Source organism: Panulirus ornatus, chromosome 21, assembly GCF_036320965.1.
Source record: "Panulirus ornatus isolate Po-2019 chromosome 21, ASM3632096v1, whole genome shotgun sequence".
NCBI classification, from domain to species: Eukaryota; Metazoa; Arthropoda; class Malacostraca; order Decapoda; family Palinuridae; genus Panulirus; species Panulirus ornatus.
In genome coordinates this window covers 7837118-7861870 of record NC_092244.1, presented here as the reverse complement: position 1 = coordinate 7861870, position 24753 = coordinate 7837118, and the positions used below count along the sequence as shown (strand labels likewise).

The 24753-nt window shown below is 36.8% G+C and overlaps 1 protein-coding gene across 1 annotated transcript in view; it reads left to right on the top strand.

Annotated features, from left to right (window-relative positions):
- Usp8 (Ubiquitin specific protease 8) overlaps positions 1–22973 on the top strand; it is a 42046-nt gene extending 19073 nt beyond the window's left edge. The window contains exons 11-22 of the mRNA XM_071675696.1: positions 183–323; positions 1440–1603; positions 2611–2672; positions 3495–3604; positions 4375–4515; positions 4688–4803; positions 6464–6578; positions 9204–9308; positions 11771–12010; positions 15094–15224; positions 16893–16988; positions 18189–22973. Coding sequence (XP_071531797.1) covers positions 183–323; positions 1440–1603; positions 2611–2672; positions 3495–3604; positions 4375–4515; positions 4688–4803; positions 6464–6578; positions 9204–9308; positions 11771–12010; positions 15094–15224; positions 16893–16988; positions 18189–18408 — 1641 coding nt within the window. The 3' untranslated portion in view covers positions 18409–22973. The remainder of the gene's footprint in view (positions 1–182; positions 324–1439; positions 1604–2610; positions 2673–3494; positions 3605–4374; positions 4516–4687; positions 4804–6463; positions 6579–9203; positions 9309–11770; positions 12011–15093; positions 15225–16892; positions 16989–18188) is intronic.
- The last annotated feature ends 1780 nt before the right edge of the window (positions 22974–24753 follow it).

Below are 24753 nucleotides of genomic sequence, written 5' to 3'. Positions count from 1 at the left end.
TTTCACTAATACTCTTACTTCTTCATCCCACCACTCACTACCCTTTCTAAACAGCCCACCTCCCACTCTTCTCATGCCACAAGCATGTTTAAAGTAAGTTACTAATTTCTGAAATCATATCTTTTGATATAGGTTTCTTTTGGGGAAGAAGCATTTTTACTATTATATCCCTCTGTTAACAGGAAGAACGATACAGCAAGATTCACAAGCAAAATGAAGAACTTTGGAAGATGATTAACCAAGTATTATCAGGACAACTAAGTGGTATGAACCTTCCTACAGCAAAGCCAGATCATGACACTGAAGCACAGCTGCAGAAAGAAGTAAGATGTTTAAGTATCTTATATATGTAATCGTTTGACTTACTTTACTATGAAGATACCTGTTTCAAGAATTAATGTCTCCATGCATTAAATATCAGGAATCTACCTGTCCCATCTGGTATATCAGTACATACATTTCAGCAACATTTTGGAGGTACCTGTTCAGAAGTTCTGTAAACATTATAAACAGTTTTTCTTTCTTTTATACCTGTTTGCTGTTTATACCTTTGTAATGTAGCATCAAAAACAAACACTTGAGCCTTAGAGGAATCCTCCTGGATCCTTCCTATGTTCCTTATTTTGGCAGGTAAGTATACTGGAGGGGAAGATTCATAGACCTGGCGGAGGGCCTCAATTTATGACGGGGTTATGTTTCTGGAAAATTTGTTGCAAGTTAAGTCTGTTGTGAGTCAAACCACTGAAATCCATGTTGTGTGTATGTGTGTGTGTGTGTGTGTGTGTGTGTGTGTGTGTGTAGGTTACATTCCTGACAGAATTTTTCTCAGGCTAATTCTTTTGGATGGATTTTACTGTACCTGAGACAACCTAGTTTACATTTCATATACAGTACTACAGTACTAGTCTCTTTCTTTGTAATTCGGAATGATATTTAAAATGGAGGTCACAAGATAGTGCTGCAGACATGGAAAATATTCCTTGGATAGCAGAGCAACAAGTCACCTCTAGATAATTGGGCATCCCTACCCTTCAGCCAACCTGTGTGGCTGAGACTGGAGATCTCAGTTTTGCAGTATTAATATCCACCAAAGTACTAGTATGCACTTGATTACCCACATGTAAATTAGAATTGAGTTTAACGATACTTGGTAGGTAAAAGATGAAGATAGAAGGAGTGTTGTGGATCACACACTTAACAAACTAGCTAGCAACTGAAGAATATTGTATTAGCTGGAACTTTCTTATATTAAATGAAGCTTGGAGAAAAATACAGACACCAATTTATAATACATGTGTAAATGATTATTTACAGGTTCCAGGCGTGTCTGATTTCTTTCATTTTACATGTAGAGTAAAACTATGATGTAAAAAATTTATTTGAAACTTGGCTAGAACTAGAATGTTTACTTCCTTAGATATAACCTTTCTTTTTCCCAGGAACAAGAAAATCTTCAAAAACAAGAAGATAAGAGGAGAGCTATGCAAGAGCAAGTAGAACGTATGCGTAGAGAAAGAAAGGAAAAAGAGAAAAAACTGAAGGAGCAAGCGGAGAAAGAAAGGATGATGAATGAACGCAAGGCAAGAGGGACTGAAAGAGAAAAGTAAGCACATACAGCATCCCAAGATGTTGATTTTATATTCTGAACTTACAAATGGTAAGGGTTAGCTATGAAAATGTGATCAGGGGATGAGAGGTAGCTTTGGAATTTGTCTTTAGTGAAGAAAAAGTGATGATGGGATAAAGGGTAGCTGTGAAACTTGTTTTGAATGAGACTTTTCATGAATGGGATTTGAGCTTCAGAAGTGAAACTAAGCAGTGGAAAACTATATTATTTATATGACCATAAGTTACTTGAATTAAGATGATTAACTTCTTCAGATAGCCTTGAACCTGCCTTGGATCATTCTGTGTTCACTATGCTCTTTGTCACAACACCCTGCTCTTCAAAATGCCCCTATCTTCACATATGTAGGTTCAACATAATCTTTTTTTTATCTCACCCCCAATCTCATTATAATGTATGTAGCATGGATAGATGTCAGTATCTATCCATCTTCCTATCTATGTAACTAATAATTAAGGAAAGTCTTTTTTTACACCACAGGTTTAGATTAATATTAGCACACCAATTGTTTTTTCTATGCTACAGGTTCAGATCTAGTTTTCAGGTTTCGTGGAGTTTTGGTTACATTGATACGGAGACAGAAAGATAGACAGATAGACAGATATATGTAGATAGATAGACAGTGACATATACACATATTCCATCCATTAGTAAGATAAATTACCTGAATCAATAGATGCTGCATTAAAGAATGCGCCATCAAAAGTATCATAGGTCATTTAAGGGAGATGGGCATACTGAAGAACACTGTGACAGAGCATGACTTTAAAATGTAAAAGTGAAGGATGCTGTTAACATGGATGCACAAAAAGATAGAATCTCCCAGGGAAGGCCAGTAAGCCCAGTTTCCAAAGAACATCAAATAGTTAAGGGGAGGGGGGGCAGGAGCTAGATGATTTGGGGACTGAGGAGAATATACTCATACTTTTGCAAACTAGGATCTTTTTTCTATATTCTAAACTATAAGAGTACTTCCCTTTCAGGCACCACCCTGAAGAACGAAGGTCAAGAGTCGATGGAGAACTACGACCCCACAAGACAAAGGGTAATATAGCATTAATTTCTTTTGCTATTGCACATTTTCATCTGATTTTACCACAGTGTATTTTGTCACACTTTTCAAACACCTCTTTACCATAGATTCATAATACAGAAATTATAGCTTTCATTAAGATAATCCAGCCATGCAATGTGGGGAATATTTGAAATGCTTCTTGGCAGTCTGAAAAAAGACACTAAACCCACCTAGTTCTCTTTTTTTGCACATTCCATTTGATGCCCACCTCAGTACAGTAACAACAGACAACCTATTCTTTTCACACCTGTCAGTTGACACATGTAATGGTCCTGAGCCCAATTACACATGTATATACTCTAGTCTCGGTTTCATGTTTCTGAAATCTTGCACCTCCAAAAGTATGGCGCTTGTAAAGGTATTTGTGCATACTGAAACCCTATGTGCTCCAATTATTATGTACTCTCGTTTTTACCTTGTTTTACATCATACACACATACCTTGCATAGCAGCAGGCCATTTAACAGAACTTTGCTGTAATTCATGATGTAAAGATCTAATTCATGTATGAGAATGCACAATAATAGGTTTGTGTTGTACCTTATGTTATTGCTGTGGGGTTGTAAAATTCTATGGAATTGAGAGAGTTTATTTCAAAGAACTGCTCAAGAGTGAATGAATGTGCAAGATGTGATCTCAGTGTCTTAACTTTGTTTCATGTCATTAAATTTCATTAGTTTCTCCTGGAGTTGTTCAGTTATATCGTTTTTACTGCTAGTTGTATGATAAGAGTTATAATGCTAAGGTAGAATTTCTAAAGTTTTTTAACAAAAGTGGTGTTAAACCTTGTAGGTAGCAGTGGTGATACTTACACAACCAAGTTAAGAGGTTCTCCTAGGTCCTCACCAGTACGAGGTGGTTCAAATCTCAAGCGATCACATTCTGCATTTAACTTGTCGCAGGTAAGAGGATGATAAGTAGTAGTTTGTTTTAATTATTAATACTATTGCTAATCATACATGTTTGCTGTTTCCTATGTTAGTATGGTAGCACCAGGAACAAAGAAATGGCTTCATTTGCTCACATCCATTCTCGTCACCACGTATAATGCACAGAAACCTGAGCCCCTTGTCCATGACGTGGCCCCACATACCTTTCTGTTTGGTAAAAAGAATATTATGGCTAAGAGGGCTGAAGGGAGTGTGCTGATTTGGTTTGCACATACAAATAAGATGCGTGAAAAGAGGCTGACTAAGAGGGGATACATGCCATAAATGAAGGGGTTGAGGAGAAATGGGAAACTGAATAGGAGATGGAAGGATGGAGTGAAAGATGCTTTTGAGGGATTGGGGCTTGAAGATGCAGTAGGGAGTCAGGCATTCATGGGATGGAGTGAATCAGAACAGTGTGGCACATGGGGTAATGTGCTGTCAGTGGGCTGAATGAGGGCATATGAAGGGGTTATGGGAAACCACAGAGAGGATTTTGGGGCTTGGCTGTGGATAAGGGAATCTAGTTATGGTGAATTATATATGACAGCAATAGAGTGGATGTAAGTGATTAAGGCCATTATTGTCCGTTCTTGTTGCTACTCTGCTCCTTGGAAAATGGCATACAAGTATGAAAAAGGATGAAAAATTATTTATACTCAAAATTTCTCATTCATCCAGTGAAATGCTTAATTAAGTATATTAGACTGGAATACATACTAACTCTGTACATTGATTTGAAGCTCGAAGAAGGTGATGATATGATGAGCACTGGGAACCTCATGCCAAGCTTTGACAGAGGTCTCAAGCCTCTAGTGGCTCCACAACGACGAAACATTAATGCTGCTCGTCAGAGAAACTTTGAACCTAAATATGGCAGTGTGGTAAATTGTTTCTTCTTGTTTTTTACATATATATTGATTCTATAGTATTTACTTTTGCCTCATTATTGTCATTAATGTTACAAAAATAAAGACAGAAAATGACATTTTTCATAAGTCTGACAAGAGTAATATGAAATTTTTGTAAATCTTTCCATTATTCTTCCTTCTTCAGCCCCGTGCACGATCAGGACTGAAGAATTTGGGAAATACCTGCTACATGAACTCAGTCATTCAGTGTCTGAATAACACTACGCCCCTTGTCAAATACTTCATAGAGGGCACTTACAGGTCAGTGCATATGTGTTTGCTTGTACTTCCTTGTTTATATGTGAATTTGTTTCTGTATTATATGTGTACTCGTTTAATTGTATGTTTATGCATGTACTTTTCTGTAATACCTATTTCTTCCACACAAGGAGGGAATTGTACACATGAAAGGCCCCATGTCTTGATCTTCCACTACTGTTACAAAATTTTTTAAACTTTCATATATTGTCAGCATTTACATTTTTATCACATAGTTTATTCCAGTCATCCACTACACATATACCATAAAAGAACTTCACATCTTTTCCAATTTTTTTTTTTAGTTTCTTGGTACAGCCTTTGTTTGTTCTATCTCTGCATCTTTTGAAGAAACATTTGCTGTTGACATCATCAAACTAGTTTAGTAAGTTGAAGGCATCCCTTACTCTTATTTCCATGGTTAGCATATTTATGACTTTCAATCTTTCATTGTGACTCACCACTCTTTAACTCTGGTACCATCTCTGTTCCTTTCCTCTTGTCTTTCTCTGGCAGTTTTTTCTTTAAGTATAATGATCATACTCAAGAATTGAACATAGTAGTTGCAGTTTTCCTTAACTGGAGCTGTCCCAAAAGGCTATATACAATGTCAGTACTCAAGTCTTACACACAGATTCCATCAGCTTATTTCATGCTAGATCATATGCGTGAACATACATCCTTTTACTATATCCCATCCTCAGTACTGTGCTGTAGGTTCATAACCTATTCATAGTAAAAGGGTAGAGAAAGTAAAGTAAGATTTGTGTCTATATGTGTGATGTAGGAGTGGGAATTTTAGGAATGGAGCAGGAACCAGGAACATATCCTACCATTTATTTTGTAAAAGTAAATTTGCTCTGCTGGTAGTTGATTTTCATACAGTTCTTTTCCAACATATCCCCTGTGCCAGTCATAATGTAAGGTAAAAATGCAGTGGCAACAGTAAAGAATTATTTTCAAAAGGCACAAATAGTAGATCTATGAAGATTGCCTGATTCTATAAATGAGGATTTTGTAGGTTGCTTGATTGACAGATTATGTACTTCAGTACTAATTTATATTTAGGATGTACTTGCTGAGGCTGTTCTTGTTCTTTTCACACTTCATATCTTATACATATGATAGTCAAGCCAACATGCAGCGGTTTTATATATATATATATATATATATATATATATATATATATATATATATATATATATATATATATATATATTCAAACTCACTCATTCTCTCCATGTGCCCAAACCATTTCAAAACACCCTCTTCTGCTCTCTCAACCACGCTCTTTTTATTTCCACACATCTCTCTTACCCTTACGTTACTTACTCGATCAAACCACCTCACACCACACATTGTCCTCAAACATCTCATTTCCAGCACATCCATCCTCCTGCGCACAACTCTATCCATAGCCCACGCCTCGCAACCATACAACATTGTTGGAACCACTATTCCTTCAAACATACCCATTTTTGCTTTCCGAGATAATGTTCTCGACTTCCACACATTCTTCAAGGCTCCCTTATCCCTTATCCCTGGGGATAGGGGAGGAAGAATACTTCCCATGTATTCCCTGCGTGTCGTAGAAGGTGACTAAAAGGGAAGGGAGCAGGGGGCATAATTTTCTCATTTGTTTATGTTTTTAATCCAATTACAGTGATGACATCAACCCAAACAGCAAATATCGTGGTGAAATAGCTGAAGAAATTGGGGCAGTCATCAGAGCTCTTTGGTGCGGACAATATCGGTCGATAGCCATGTGGGACCTTAAAGTGAGTTACATTTTATTCATTTTCATGTGGAATAGATTTTATCATTTCTCAGCTGATTCTTACCAAAATGCTTAAAGAGGACCTTATAAAGGGTGTGAAATGTCTTTTATATCCTCCTGGAGATTTATAGATGATGCACATTCACCCATGCCTCTTGATTGATAGACTCGTAGGTGCAGAATCCCATTTGGGTTGCTGCAGTCTAGATGATAGATTCTTGCTGAAGATTTCAGCACCTTCACACTGTGAGTTGAAAAATTTCCTCAATTATAGTATCTTCTACTGTGGTGATAAGTTCAGTCAACACAAAGGTTTAGGTGAATCTCTGCCAGTCTTTCCAGGAGGACATATGAAATACTTATAGCCTCTATTGATGAAAGACTACCATGATTGCAATAAGAGCCATTAAAGTTAGGAATCTGGGTAACAGTGTTGTTTGATTTTCAAAATCTGAACACTTGGAAGATCACAAGGGGTGGATACATCAGTTAATGAGTTGGGTTTGCATATGAGAACCACATTACTTTTGTTGCTGTGGGAGCAAAACCCAAGCACTGTATTGACAAGATCATGGCGGTTACACCATTTACTACTTTATACCAGTGGTGACTACATTGTAGTTGTTACTGTGGCAATTTCAGGCCATCTTACCACCATGACTCAGATGAGCATAGTGGGAAGTTTAAGGACTATAAAGCTTTTTATGCTTGTATATTTTGTGCGAACTTTGACTATTAATGTCTCTTGATAAATTTTCACTGATACAGGAAGTTGCAGCACTGTAGAGGCACTTAAAGAATAGATTGTGAGGCTTGTGTTAGTCTTCAGGGTAAGGCTTCTCAAGTGCCAATAAGTCAGTTCTGAACTTGCAGTCTTTGAAAACTGAGCATCACTGGATAATGGTATTAGAAACTAGTTTTCATGGATAGATTTAGCGCTACATTAGTGGACTGATAGTCATTCATTTCTGGCTCCTTTAGAATTTTGCTGGTCTCAGGAGAGGAGAATTCACTTGTAGTAGTAAACTTGTTATTACTCTGAAGCGGTTCTGATAATGTGTATCCAGAGTAGACAGTCCAAAGTATGTAACAGAAATTCCAAGGGAGGTTAAAGTAAATACTGTTGTGACTGATCTCATTTCTGCTTATTTACCTGGTAAGACAGTTCAGACTGGTGCAAGTTGTCTTGTGTCATACATGGTACAGCTTATTTGGTTGAGTTCCTTGAGAAACTGTTTATGATCAATCATCTTATCCAGGTGTTTGTTTATGACCCACCAGTTAGTAATAATTCCTCATCCATTTCAGTGTGAATAATGTGGCAGAGCTGAGAGTTAGGATAATTGAGTAGTTGAAATGAGTAGGGAACTGATTAAAAGGTTTTGATGTAGGTCAGGTTTTGGGGGAGTTACATGGAAGATTATTTGCTGTTTTGTACACAAACGCCATTCCATGTAACTGAAGAGGTGTATTGATAACCTTGCTCAGTTAAGGGAGACTGAAGGAATGCAGATACCATTAGAAAGTAATGCTATTCTGTTTGCCAGACAATGCTCTTGTTCATCTGCCATTGGCACTGATCCAGAGTTATTTGCCTTGGATGCCACATCCTGAGTGTTTTGGGTTTATTTCCAAGATCTTTACAGCTGACTGGCACCATGCAATATGTGTTCTTATTGAGAAGCAGTACAATATAATTTTCACTGAAAATTTTTTGCAGAGTATATCAATATCATGAAAGCATTTGATACTATGTTGTAGGAAGTTCCTATAGAAAATCTTGTGATAGGGGATTACTAAATCACTTACAGACTTAGACATTAAAAGAATTACTTGTTGTTACAAACATGCATTTGACTCACATCTCTTGACTCAGCAGAATTTTATGATGGTGTATTGGTGTTGCACTAAGCTTAAACTTTAATGATAATGGTATTTTTAAGTACTTCTAGTAAATATCTCATTTTGTCTCAGTTACTCCAGGTGTAAAATAAGCTCATGTTTTTGCTGCAATATTTTTTATCATATACTTGGACTACCTTCATGATATAGTGATTTCCACTGAAAGTGTAGAAATTGATTAATGAAATTGTCATAAATGAAAAAATTATTACTTTTTTGCATGTTTTTCTCTTATTTTGTATTCTTAGTTGATGTTCTTTCATTTAATAGGAGAAATTATTTTACCATTAACCTGAAAAATACCATTTCAGATAGCCCAAGAATTTTATTCCTGCTTAAAGGGGTTAATTGTTGATTCATTATTGTTTGCTGCATATGACATGATTGTTCTGTGGTTATTGACACAGGGATACTTCATATTGAAGATAACCATAACCACTCTCACCATGAAAGCCATTTGAATTATATTATTTGATATCCAGTGTATCTGGTAGATTTATTTTTTGATCATTATTAGTATATCTGGCGAGTTTAATTTCACATTCTATCATTTTCACATAACTGAAGATTCACTTATGAATACCTGCAACTTTTGTGTCTCTTCTTTTATCAGAATTACATCATCTTTAATCATTTACATATGTAGCTTCATTTCTCTTATGTATATCACAGATAAGGTTCTCATTCTTTGTCTATGATACAGAACTCCCTATTTGTTTTTCAGACAGCAGTGGGTCGCAATCATAAGCCATTCCAAGGTTATGATCAACATGATGCTCATGAGTTCTTGATCAAACTTATGGACTGGGCACATGAAGACCTCAATAAGGTAATTTGCAGTTGGTTATATCATGCTTCATCTGATGAAATATAGAAATGAAGAAAAATATACGAGCATTTAAACTTGAATTCTCAACATTATCCAAAGGAAGCCTGTAGATATATTAAATACTGTAAAATTGACACAATTTTGAGTAATTAATTTGCCATTTCCTGTTCATCAGAACATTATGAATGCTCTTTGGTTTTTTTTATTTTGTTTTGCCTGAATGATTAATTATGTGCATGAGTTGGGAAGTTTACACTCATGAGGTTTCATCTTTTCATTTGAGATCTGTCTGATGTACACGTTGTACCTCGTTAATCTAGCAACTTGGTACCTGGTCATTGCTAGACCACAGAAATTGACCCTAAGTTATACGCAGTTGACGATCCAGTCTCATAGTACTCACAAAGTCTTTACAAAATTCTTTTATCTAATTTTTTCTGTAACTCCACCTTGTCAAGTGTAAATCCTCTGCACCTCTTGGTCTCTTGGATGATATCTTGAAGGGCTAAAAATACAGAAATAATAAGAAATTAAAGTGGAATGAAAGCACTAACTTTTCAATATGTTTTTTGAATCATAACATTTTAATACTTATTCCCAAGTCTTTGCTGTTTGCTTTACTGTCAGTTTCTTATCATTTAGGACCACTGTATGGAGGCACTGAAATAGCATGAACTGCCCTATGACTGATAAGTTTAAATTTTTCTTCAATAAATTACATTAAGTCCTCATCTCATCTGTAGATACAACCCAAATCTCATTGTAGTTTTCTTGATATTCCACACACACTCTTGCTTTACTTTTATTATATCTGCAAAATATTTGATTATTCTTGTACTTCCTTGTTTATGTCAGAGATCATGATTACAGTGAATATTGCACCCAGAACTGTTCCTTGAAGTATCCCTGATGGTACATCTTCCTTAGATATGTTTCCAATTGCAACTACAGGTACATCTCTGATTTTCCGGCACTCTTGGTTCCAAAGCCTTGCTGAATTAACCATTTTGCCGGACCAACTATTGTCACGTAATGATAATTCATCAACACACCTCAAACTCACTAATTATACATCTTCCAAGTTTCTAAAGTATGCCATGGACTGCTAGAAATTTAAATTAAACAAATATTAAATGTAAATTAAATAGATAAATGAAATACATTGTACACCTGCTCAGGACTGAGGTGCTCATCAGTTATGAATTTTGCAAATTCATCCACATACTTGGCAGCTCCTTCATGGTTTGCAGACTGCTTTTCTCCACACACTTTATTCATGGAAATTCCATGATGCTTCTTGAATCTTTGAATCCGTCCTTCACTATCGTCACACTTATGTTGTAATTTAAGTTCTTTATGGAACGACTTAGCGTGGTCCATTATCATGCTACCTGACAAGTCCACTCTATCACTCCGACGCTGTCGAAACCATTCCATCATCACTCGATCGTGCTCAGTACTCTTACCATCTTTCATAGTTTTTCTAATCGTCATTTGCTTCTTGGAATCGCTGTCTGCTTAGAATTTCAATATTTTCCCCCCTTTGCTTCTTTATATCATAAACAGTCAATGAACCAATGCTGTAGATGTCACACAGCACCAAAACATCACAGTCCATTTTTTCAACAGTTCTACTTTATCTTGGATCAATATGGACTGGTGTTTACATTTGACTCCACAACTGACACTCTCATATGTCTTAGAAGCCGTAGCAAGGGTTAAATTTAAGCAAAATAAGCTAAGAATTTCACAGAATTGCAGCATCACCACCAACAAGTGCAGTGTAAAGAATGTAAATAAGCGCGCCCTACACAAAACGCCATCTGTGGCTGCCCAGTAAACTAGTCTGGTGGCCGCAGTAATTTCAAGTTCCCTCGCATAATTTTGTCTGGACTAAAGGAGGTACCGAACCATCAGTTACCAGAAAATCGGTGGTGTACCTGTACTTTGAACTTTCTGTTGATTAGAAATTCTTTGATTCATTTACTTATTATTCCTCATATATTTGAAGTCTTGCCACTTTATCAACTGCTTCTGCTACATTAAGAAAATGTATGAAGAGAAAAGATAGACCACAAAAGAGATAGACAAATACATTAAGTGAATTGATTAGAAACAGAGGTATTTCAGAAGAGGATGCTAGAGGAATAATTTTTAGTGGTGTGCAGTAAAGTTGTTTTCTGTGTGAAGGTGGAAGTGTAAATGGAGACTTCAGTCTCCCTAAATATTATCAACTAAGTATGCAGACTGAAAAAGGCACATGCATTTTAAATTATGTAGATGCCTATGTTTCATTTTAATGCCCTGGTAATGGGTTAATGATGTATGGGTTAACTGAGAGGCATTATGCACTTGGGTGTAAAAAGAATAAGCTAAACACAAACTGAAGTAAGAAATACAGTTACCAAATAAGCTAGTGCTGAAGTGAGAAGGATTTAGGAGTAATGTTTCCTTTTTTTCAGATTACAGGGAAAAAACCACCGATGAAAGAACAAAATCATGATGACCTCCCTGATAATGTTGCTGGAGAAAAAGTGATAGATGAATTGAGGCGGCGAGATCAGTCCATTTTCTGCTCCCTTTTCCAAGGCCTCCACCGTTCAAATATTATATGTGGCACCTGTGGTCATCGCTCCCTTACCTTTGAACCATTTTCAGTACTCTCACTTTCATTTCCCTCATCTAACAGATGTGCTCTCAAGGTGAGTTGGGGAACTGTATTCAGTTGATGCACAGCATACACAGACCAGTAATCTAAGTTCTGTTTTGGAAGTTAGATAGAACCGAGCCCTGTTATATTAGTATACTCATGAACATGTCATTAAGAATATTTGCCTGGTTCCCTAACTAGCTTCAGCTGCTTCAACTCCATATTCTAGTCTGTGAGAAACAGTGGTGTTAGTGCTGTGAGTTGTAATTTAGTAAGGGAGATTCCTAGAAAAGGTGCATGTGGCCTTAGATAGAAGCAGTATGCCTGCAGCTGCATGTAACAAGATATGCTGATTTGTATCAATGGGTGGAAAGTAAGAGAAGTAAGTTATATATGTGAGCATACAGAAATGATACTTTCAGAATGGATAATGTAAATAAATGTGTACAAAACAGAGGTAGGGGACAGTTTTAATTTACTGAGAGATGTAAGATCAGGCTTGTTAGATGGTGCAGATGGCTGTGCAAAGGAAGACATGAAATTTTATTTATGGATTATTTATGTGACAAATGCTACAAACCATACAAAACAGAGCACTTTAAACAACCACCAGCATTCTAGCAACCGTAAACATTCATCAACTACAAACCTGAACAAAAATGTTTAATATACAGTCTCACACCAATATGCTTGGCACTTATTTCTTTCCAATGGCACTAGACCCTTCTCGTCCAAACCGTTCCATAACCAGCCATCAAATCCCCCATGTAGCTTACCCCTGCCCTTTTTCAGCAGCCAATACCTTCTCCCCTTCCCCAACAAACACATTTTCAAAACATACAGCTGTCAGAATGACCCTACAAACACTACACAACAGCCCTTTCAATCTAGTCTGAAACACCAACCACACGCACCTATCTAAAATTAAATTCTTCCGACTCATGTGCAGTACCCTTTCTCATCTGCATTCTGGACACCTTCTATCTCTCCAACATCATATACACTGTAATGCCTCAGATGAAACATCCTCAATGAAGACACTGGAGAATCAGTCCTCAATATTCCTGTTCTTACCTCATAAAGACACACACACACACACACATATGCACAAAAGCAACATTACATTTTTTGACCTGTGGTCCTGCTCAGTGGACATCCTTAGCTTCCTGAGTGCTGTGGGAGCACCATAAAAGTGACTCCTTAGGTTGGAAGGTAATGAGTGGCTGCATATTTTCAAGGTCTAGGTTGATAGTTTCAGAGTTCAAGTATGGCAGATTAAAATAAGAGTAACAATTGCACATGTATAATGCAGTGATACAGAAGATAAGATTAAGCATACCTTTTGGAGAGAATTTAAAAGAAACGTTGGGTAAGGTGAGTGAATATGGGAAGAATTTGATTGTGCTGGATGATGGTAATAGATGACTGGAAGATATATTATTTCTTTTTATTATACTTTGTCGCAGTCTCCTGTGTTAGCGAGGTAGCACAAGGAAATAGACGAAAGAATAGCCCAACCCACCCACATACACATGTATATACAAACGCGTCCACACACGCACATGTGGAAGATGTAGGAATGAATTATATATAAGCTGGTTACAGGATTTTGTTGAAAAATCAGTGATGAAAGCATAAAGGAATTATGTTTTAGTATTTCAAATACTGATAAAATGTTGGATAATTTTTTTTTTAAATAAAGATTACAGTTGCCAATGAAAAAGAAAGGAGAATAAAAGCTAAGTAATGAAAGTGCAAAAATTAATGTCCTTGATAAATTAAATGAGAAACTAAGAGATATCAGTAAAATGATACTTAGTGAAATTGAGGTGACATGAAGGCAGTTGAAGGGTGCATGGACAGATGCTACCACAGAATTATATGGTACTCCACTTTAATAAATATTTGTACTAAAATTTTTTTTTTTTTTTTTTTTTTTTTTATACTTTGTCGCTGTCTCCCGCGTTTGCGAGGTAGCGCAAGGAAACAGACGAAAGAAATGGCCCCCCCCCATACACATGTACATACACACGTCCACACACGCAAATATACATACCTACACAGCTTTCCATGGTTTACCCCAGACGCTTCACATGCCTTGCTTCAATCCACTGACAGCACGTCAACCCCTGTATACCACATGACTCCAATTCACTCTATTTCTTGCCCTCCTTTCACCCTCCTGCATGTTCAGGCCCCGATCACACAAAATCTTTTTCTCTCCATCTTTCCACCTCCAATTTGGTCTCCCTCTTCTCCTCGTTCCCTCCACCTCCGACACATATATCCTCTTGGTCAATCTCTCCTCACTCATTCTCTCCATGTGCCCAAACCATTTCAAAACACCCTCTTCTGCTCTCTCGACCACGCTCTTTTTATTTCCACACATCTCTCTTACCCTTACGTTACTTACTCGATCAAACCACCTCACACCACACATTGTCCTCAAACATCTCATTTCCAGCACATCCATCCTCCTGCGCACATCTCTATCCATAGCCCACGCCTCGCAACCATACAGCATTGTTGGAACCACTATTCCCTCAAACATACCCATTTTTGCTTTCCGAGATAATGTTCTCGACTTCCACACATTTTTCAAGGCTCCCAAAATATCTACAAAATTTTACACATTATTACAGTGAAAGTATTGGATGAAAAATACTTCTCAAGTTCAATGTAATTTGAATATTTTTTAAATCATTAGGTTAACTGCATTTTTTAAACAACTTGAAAAACATGAACTTTGGAGGTTTGGAAAGAGTAAGTTAGTGGAACATTAAGGAATTAAGTGACAAAAAGAGGTTCTCAACCATGATGACAAACTATCGCACTGCTCTGGAAACTTAAGGGATTACAGATGCTAAAGAAGTTTTGTTTTGTTTTGTTTTTTGACTATGACTCTTCTGGGGTTGTTGCAAGTGGTCTGCAAAGTCTGAGGAACTGCTGCTAACCTGAGCAGGTTAATGTCATGGCCACTGGTGGATACAGAATGGCTGACAGGAACCATAAGTGATTAACCAATAACAATGTATAGGTGGTGTTTCAAAGTTTGGAGATTACCAGCAAATAAACTTTTTGTTCTTCAAAACCCTAATTTTGTGCCACTGTCTTAAAAATTTATTTTGTTAACAGGATTTGCTCCATCATTTCTATAAAGACACAAATATTGATTACAAGTGTTCAAAATGCAAGAAGCTGCGCAACTGCATTCGGAAGCTTGACATATGGAGACTACCCCCTATACTGATCTTACATCTCAATCGGTGAGCATCAACTAAACTCCTCTCCTTATCCAGTCCTCTTAAATCTTCATTTCACCAATTTGTACCTCTATTTCCATAACCTTTCTCTTCCAAGTGGAGAAAATGGGTTAGAGGTTGTATGTCAAGGAAATAAGTATGTTTAGAATGAGGAGTAGGAGCTTTTGTACAAACAGTTAGCATGAAAGATAAGTAACAATATGTTGTCAACAGGAGCAAATACATAATACAGTATTGAGAGGGAATTCATGGACAGTTATATAGAGGAGCAAATGCATGTGTAAGAGTGAATGGAGAGCTAAGCAAAAGTTTTTGGATACATGTAGGTGTGAGGCAGGCCTGTGTGATGTCACCGTGGCTCTTTAATATATATATATATATATATATATATATATTTTTTTTTTATTATACTTTGTCGCTGTCTCCCGCGTTTGTGAGGTAGCGCAAGGAAACATATATATATATATATATATATATATGTATATATATATATATATATATATATATATATATATATATATATATATATATGGAATTTTCCAAAAGAAGGAACAGAGAAGGGGGCTAAGTGAGGACATTCCCTCTAAGGCTCAGCCCACTGTTCTTGACGCTACCTCGCTGACGCAGGAAGTGGTGAGTATGTACGTATGAATGGATGAAGTAATAAAAGAGATGAAAGTAAAACTAGGGAAAAGGGTGCAGAGATGAAGTGGCAGTGAGATAAGGTGGATTGTGGCAAGCCTGTTTGTGGATGATACCGTGTTGTTTGCAGAGAGTAAAGAGGAGTTGCAGAAGGTTGTGTGTTTTATGATGCGTGTAAGTGGAGAAGATCGAAGGTAACTGCAAGTAAAGGTAAAGTAATGGTGTTTGAAAGGAAACAATGAAAGTACAGATTTTCTAAAATCCTATAGAGTGAAAGAAGAAAAAGCACTAAATTGTGCTGGGGAAAAAAGACTGGAAGTGAGGGAATTTAAGTATCTTGAAACTGTCTTGGTTAAGTGTGGTGATATGGAAGGAGGGATGAGGGAGAGAGCAGTACAGGGTAGAAGAGTCATTGGGTCCCAAAATAATATAATGAAGGGTAGAGGTGTAAATATGGAACAGAAGAGAGGATTAAGGGACAGCATAGTCCTCCCAACCCTGACCTATGCAGCCGAAACATGGACCTGGAATGAGGCACAAAGATCTAGAATCCAGGCTGTGAAAATTAGCTACTTGAAAAGAGCATGTGGTGTGACTAGATGGAGTGAAAAAAGAAATGAAGGGGTGTATGAGAGATGTTGTATGGCAAGGAATGCTAAGGGAATGAACTGTGGAGTGGTAGAATGGGTGAAACATAATACTTTGAGGTGGTTTGGGCATGTAGAAAGAATGCAAGACTGGGAGGGTTGGTATGAGTGGAAGACCACCTGTGACATGGGCAAATTGGGTGGAGGAATACTGGAGGGAGAGAAACAGAGAAAGAATGCATGGAATGGTGTATGCAAAGGAGGCATGTAAGGACAGGGATAAGTGAAGACTTGCGGTGGCCACCCCTTGATGGGAGTTCCTAGAGGGAACAGGCACCAGAGATATAACCAGGTAGACAGTATATCATCAGTGAAATTTTACTCCTGTTAGACATAATTTACTTCATGATACTTTGACTCTTCCTTTTTATTTTTTTTTCAGGTTTGAACATGATGTTTTGATGAGGAAGAAGCAAAATTTTGTTGACTTCCCTCTGGAAGGTTTGGACCTCGCAAAACACACTGGCATCAGAAACCGGTAAATTTTTGTTTGTTTTAATCATATATATGAGACATTTCCTTTCACTGGTGGTAACAAACAAATTATGTATGCTGTTGTTTACACCACAAGAAATAAGTTACCTCGGCAAGGCTGTATCAACATCAGTGAAGAGAAAGTAGTGCAGTTTTTTCAAGGCTCTTTGTACCCCAGAGGAGTATATCATTGTTCTGCTTAAGTGGAGTTCAGCCCCAAGCTTCAGGAGCCCCACCAAAAAGGTCTTAGGGTTATGTATTTGCCATTACAGCTTCATTTGATACCTTGTGTCCCTGTGTTTCATTGTCCCCATGTCTCATTTTCTTTACATCAATCTTTATATTCTGGTTCTTTCTGACAGTCCCAGAAATTGCTGCTGCTTTTTCTTCCTACCCACTATTACTGATAGTCTCTCAACTCTGTTATGGGCATTTCCATTTGTTGATGAGTCTTTAGGCATCCAGAAATGGCCCCTCTGGCATTTTTTGGCTTTTCATTTGATAGATGGCACTAAATTGTTTAATGTACTTAGGAAATAATTTACATCCAAGTGAGAGGGCCATATACATAAAAGAAATTTGTTCTTACAAAAATCAACACTATAATACTGTGGTATAGGTATGTTGATGATATTTTATGGATATGACCCTCTCACTTGGATGTAAATGATTTCCTAATTAAATAATTCAGTGACACATATCAAATTTACTGAAGAGACTCAAGATAATGGAAAATTACCACTCTAGAATATGTTGATTCTTAGGAAAGAGTATTGTTTTGAATATAACATCTACAGAAAGCCAGCTAATACAGTGCCCTATGTTCACTTTCACTTTGGTCAAAGATTTACCATTAAACAATCTATATTTCCTTCTTTGTATCTGAGAGCTTTACGAATTGTCAGCCCAGAATTTCTGGATTGGGAATTTAGTAATATTGATGCCATCGGTAAGAAACTTTGCTATCCTGTGATACATATCTTCTCTCACCCTTACCCACTTGCTTTGTTTACTCCCTTCTTCCTTCACTATTTCCCACTACCGCCTTTTAATACTAAATACTAAAGAAGGACACAGACAAGTATATGTAAGTTGAGATAGTATCCTGCATTGACTACAACACCCAAAAGAAGTTTTGAATATAATATCTCTCATAATGGCAGTTCAGTACTGTACTTACTTTGAATTTTTTTGTTGTTTTCAGGTATACAAACTTTGACCTGTATGGTGTGTCTAACCACTATGGTACTATGGATGGTGGGCACTATACTGGATTCTGCAAGTCCTCCATTAATAAATCATGGTACAAATTCGATGATCACGAGGTTTATGAACTATCACGAGACTCAGTTAAGTCTTCAGCAGCATATTTGTTGTTCTATGAAGCAAGCAATATGAATGTTAAGGTCAGCAAAATAATTTGAGGCACTTGTGAACTTAAAACTTTATCTCATGTATATAATAAGTTTAATATCAAAGAGTTTTGTTTTATGTAAAGACAGTTTTTTCATAATGGGAAGTCACTTGATACATAACTTAAGAAGCATTTTTCTTGTTACTGATTACAGTTGAATAATCATAGATATCCCAGTTTCGTACAGTTGTTGTATAAGTTGATTCAGCATTCAGAATTCATTCATAAAAAGAGCATACAGGGCATGAATTTTGTTCATATTAGCATCCTCTTGTTATGCTTAAATATCCATGTTTTTATGGTTATTGGTGTACATACAGCATCTAATTAGTTTTTATAGATCTCTAGCAAACGAAAATATTACTAGATGACTGTACAAGGTTAAAAATAAAATGAATAGTAAATGCAAATGGTTATTTGTAATATCTGCTCACAAAGAAGAGTTGAATTTTTTTTTTGATTTAGAGAAGAAAAAATCTTGACGTGCTTCCAATTATTACCTTATATTCCCTCCCTTCAAAGAGATTTTGTTTTAGGATGCAGTTTTTGGAGTATTAGTTCTTCAGGGCCAATTTACCATGTTTGTCATACATAACATGTTTCCCAATACATTAAGTAGTTTTAAGTCTTCCAGGACTTACATTATATCACTTTCATATCAAAATTTTATTTACTTATATCAGAAGGTAAAGTGCTTTCTAAAACGGACTCTATCTAAATAAATATAAAATCTCCGTGCACATTGAGTAATTACTGTGTTACAAATTTAGATATATAACCAAGTAAATTTAAATGAAGGCTGCTTCATAGCAGAAAACCATATGAATTTAGTAAAACATGAATTCTGGTGCTTGATTGTCAGTAATGGTTTGAAATTTCCTTATGAAACTAATTTGTTCTGAAAATTTTAAGGCTGTCACCATATTGAATTAGAACCTTAACTTTTTCTGTAATTAATATTTAAAACCACAGTGGTAAAAGTTGGAGATTTCATGAAAACATTGTGACCTGTAATGAATAGTTATAATTCTTATAGGAAGCCATCCAAGTGTTTTTGTGAAAACAAATTATTATTTTAGCTAATTTTTTCTGAGTCTGAATTGTGCTGTGCATGCACATGTTTTAAAGCCCTCTGTCCAGATTATAGATGATACAAAGGGGGAAATGAATGTTGCACCTTATAGTTTATGTTATATATTATGAGAGTACATTTATGTGGACTCCACCACCACTAAGAACCACACAGTTGCAGTTAACCATCATCATATAGTGTAAACATGGTCCACTGTTTGTATTGCAAAAGCCAACAATAAGTCACAAGCACCATCTATCCTAAATGTGTGCAGAGAAGAGGCCTTCATTCAAATACAATAATTTTGTTGCTTTGTAATATCGTATTCTTATTGTAAAGAAGGGCAAGTACTTGCTGACTTTGGTTTTTTGGAGTACAACCTTGAAACTAGCAGAGGCATTGTCAGTCTCATATATCTTGTGCTCTTATTGCATTTGTTATGTACTTTTCAACAAATATACTTCATGTACTGTCTAACAATCCTGATGTGTGCCAGCCAGCTTACTGTACCATTGGCACCACATAACTTATTGGTTGACATGGACTTGTCTTCAGGCAATGACTTGATTTGACAACTGAGTAAAGTAATGCCCCCTCCCGATCATAATTAGTGGCAACAGACTTCAACAAAGCATTTAACAGTCCCCCAACACATTCTCACAGAAAAGATGGTTGACACCACCCTCCACAACATTAACAAAAAGAGGTTGGCTAATTTCATAGCTGGCCACTATGGCTCCACCATGGTAGTCACTCAGAATGGCTTCAACCCTAATACTTAAACTTTATAGTGGCCTTTCCCAAGGAGCAGTCCTTTCTCCAACCCTTGTCAATCTCTCCCAACATAGCCCCCAAATGACCTCTCAGCAACCCACAACATGAAAGTCCTTATATATGTAGATGACCTCACAATCACATCACAACACCCTGACACCTCAGTAGCAACAACAAACATCCAGCACTACAGTACACAATTGTACCTGTGGCTGAACTGTAACAGAATATGCGCATTTCCAGAAAAGTCTTCTCTCACTCTTTTAACCACACACAGACACAAATCCAGCTCACACCCTCTAGTCACCTTGAATGTACAATCACCCCAAGTAAATAAAACTCCAGCCATGCTAGGCATCATAAATGACATTCACACAAACTAAATGCCCACAGAACACAAAAAGACACCAGATTTGAACAAGAAAAAGAATACCTTAGCATCTCCATAAACAATTTGTCCTCTTCGCTTCAAACTATGCATACCTGCCTGATCCTACCCACTCAAAAGCAAGAATAACCAAGCCTGCAGGGTTGGGGTCACTACCTCCCCAGGCCTAAGCTCCTTAGTTTTTCAAATCCCACTTACTTCTATTTCAAATGTTAACTCAAAATCATCGTCCTCACTTCATTATTGTTACACAATACACTTGATGAATATGCTTTGTTTATGAGCTTGTAGGTGTCTTAATTTCGGGATCTTTTAAGTACTTTATATAATAAATTCATAAATTAGAAACAAAGGGCCCAGTGTCTTCTTCATGGTAGTTGCACTGTAGGCACAAATGGTTCTAGGATGTGTTGAAATGGTATCTGCAGTGTTGTAGTGATGGGTAATGTCCAGAGCATAAGTGAGAGAGTGCTTTTATATAAGGGATTGGGAGAAAGAATACTTCCCATGTATTCCCTGCGTGTTGTAAAAGGTGACTAAAAAGGCACAAATGGTTCTAGGATGTGTTGAAATGGTATCTGCAGTGTTGTAGTGATGGGTAATGTCCAGAGCATAAGTGAGAGAGTGCTTTTATATAAGGGATTGGGAGAAAGAATACTTCCCATGTATTCCCTGCGTGTTGTAAAAGGTGACTAAAAGGGGAGGGAGTGGAGGCTGGAAATCCCCCCCCCCCCCCAACACACACACACACACACACACACATGCACACACACATACACACACACACACACATATATATATATATATATATATGCAGAGGATGTGTAGATCAGGTGTTTACTTTGAAGAATGTATGTGAGAAATATCTACAAAAACAGATGGAATTGTATGTAGCATTTATAGATCTGAAGAAGGCATATGATAGGGTTGATAGAGATTCTTTGTGGAGGGTCTTTATTAGCTTCTAGGACTCTGTTAAGTCTCAGAACATCATTTACTGATTTATATTCAGTTGCTCTTTGACTAGAAATAATGATGAATATTATCTTTTTGATGGTGGTCCCAGTGTGGTCCCAACGGCAACCATAGTAATGGCCCCCATAGTGATCCTAGTGGTGATCTCAGCAGTGATCCAGTGGTGGTCCTAATTATTAAGATAAACAGATACTCATTTCTGTATTATCAATCCATGTTTCACCCAAAGAACATATGGACAAAGGTTATCCCCATATGGAGAATGAAAGATTGAAGGGATCATTACCCCCCCAATTAACATGCACCATGCACCTTGTTCCAAACTATCCCACAAAGTTTGGTTGAATCAGTCCAGTGACATCAGATGAGATAGATAACAGACAAACACACAGACTTTTGTGCTTTATGTATATATGTATATGGATACTGTATATACGTAAGTGTTAAGAGACTCTGCCCACTTATGGACACTACCAGTAAAAAATCAACGTTGGTTAGCCTGTATCATTGTAAGGGGGTGAGAAGGAGTACAGCCTTGTTGAGGAACTTCTTGCTCGAAAAGAGTTCATTATTTCCCTGCTCCTGATGAAGGTGCAGCTTTGAAGTTGTAAATGCCTCAAAAAAGTAATGTTGTTAGTGTTGTCTAATGAATTATACTTTTGTAAGGTGGACTCCCTTGGAATGAGAAGGTTCTTCATGATGCTGAACTCCTTTCTGTTCATTCATAATGATACAGCATTGCTGAACTCTATTTGTTTGTATTTTGCCGAAATGCCATGAATTCAGAAACCGAAAGGAATCTACTTCAGTCCTATCACTCTTTATGAAGAACATACTCCTAATCAAAATAGCTAGATTGGGGATTTATGAAACAATGTAATAATGTTTTACTACTGCATGGAAAGTGAGACTGTATTGCCAGTTGTACCCAGTTCAAGTTCTAAGATCAAATCCAGTATATTGAGGTTTTAGTTCAAGACTCCAAACTATGATGTATAAATATTATCATTTTGATATAGTTTTACTGTATCCTGTAGATGTTAGTGCAACTTGAAATTTCATCACATTTTTATAGAGCTTTTGTTGTAATTACTCACATTCTGAAAAGGTATCAATATTATTATTTTTTCAAGTATAATATATGACTTTTACATGTATCACTAAACTGTGAGACTTAATATATTCACTGTTGACACTGGTTAAGGTAGAGATTTCTCAATGCAGATTATTCTGCAGAGAGCTGTGATAGATTTGGTTTGTTTGAAGCAACTGTGGATGTAAAACCTCTATCTGTAAATACACAGTATATATAAGCATATGCATATTATTTGTACAAGTATAATATATATATAATGTTTATGAAATATGTTTTGTTTAATTATCATTTTGAGAATATTTACATTAATAAAAAACATTAACTTATTGATCTGAATTTCAGCATCATATTTGGTACTGCTGTCTCTGTGATGAGTCATAGTGTGACAAAACATTGTCCACATGTCTTTTATTATATTATTCATTAATCCAACTCATAAGCAGGGGAACTGGCTCATACAATATTCAGTTTACAGGATATTACTGTAGGCAGTAGTTAGTAAGCAGCCAACAACCAGGGAGGTATATTACCAGTACTCCCTGCCTGGGTAACAGGAGGGCTTAAGTGACATCTGCTTAGTGAGCCAGCACTTAAGTGGATGTCAAGTTGCACTCCTCTGACCGAGGTGCCTGTGTTTTCCTTCTGCCTCACTAACATTATGATTACTAACATTTTGTCAACAAACATACAATCTCTCCTTATCATATGCAATACTTGACAACAATTAATTAATTCACACAATTTTCCAGTGGTGAGCAGTATGCACTAGCCCTGCCTTTTGGCAAAATGGTAAGAGCAGTAGATAGTAGTAGAATGGAACATTTAAGCATGATTATTAGGTAGAAATATTAGCTTGAAGCAGTCATTAGGAACAATAGATAGGAGTCTTTGCAAACACTGCGCTATACTTGCCCTCTGCGAGTGGCCTGTTAAGGGTGAGGCACTAAAGGCTGTGAAGCAGCACTGGAGATCTTTAGTTATGAAGAATCTGTTGCCATGGCCACCCCTTTGAAGAAGTTCCAAATGGAACAGGTGTCAGAGATATAGACAGATTGACAGGATATTACTAATTGCATTAAATTTATTCAACTGTACAAAGTAGTGGTTACTAAAGACACAATAAGCTACTCTGATGAATTACGAAGACATCTTTAAGTACAGGACATCACTGTGAAACATTCCCATAGTTCCTTGAAAACATGCCACCCAGCCTGAAGTCTGTAACAGAATGTTTAGCAATATCATACTCCAACATATTCTGAAAAGGGTGCCCCTGTACATATCGGTAGGTGTTACTGGACTTTACCAGCTTGAAGTTACACAATGAGAGAAAAGCCACCTTTAGGAAAGCTATATCATTGTAAGTTCATGGTATAGTAAAAAATCATCAAGGAACTTCCCACTTTAAATGGTCCATTCTGTTCCTGCTACTGAGTGTAGCACAGCCGTAAGAGCTGCAGGAGCCTCTGGGAAAAGGGTCCTGAGGTAACAACTGGACCTTTACATAAGGGAGTCCTGGGATACTTATAAATGAATTAATAAATCTATGCTAGTATTAAGCATTACCAGACCACCTGCTTGTGGTTCCATTCAGTGAAGTCACCTTTGAAAAGGATATGATGGTCATTGGATGCAAAGGAGTTCAATCTTGTTGAGTAACTTCTCACTTCAAACAAATCCATCACTTCTTTGCTACTGACTGTAGAGCAGTCTAAAATCTGCTGGAGCCGCATAAGAAGGGTGCTGGGGCTAGATAAAACAATATATGTATATATATATATATATATATATATATATATATATATATATATATATATATATATATATATATATATATATATATATATCAACCCTGTATTCCACAATGTTCCAATTCACTCTATCCTGTGCAAGTCTTTCACACTTGCAAAATATTTTTGACACCATCCCTCCATTTCCAATTTGGTCTCCCCTTTCTCCTTCCCTTCACTTACACATATATGCTCTTTGTTAATCTCTTCTTACTCGTTCTCACCATGTCAAAACCGTTTCAGCCCACTCTCTTCATCTA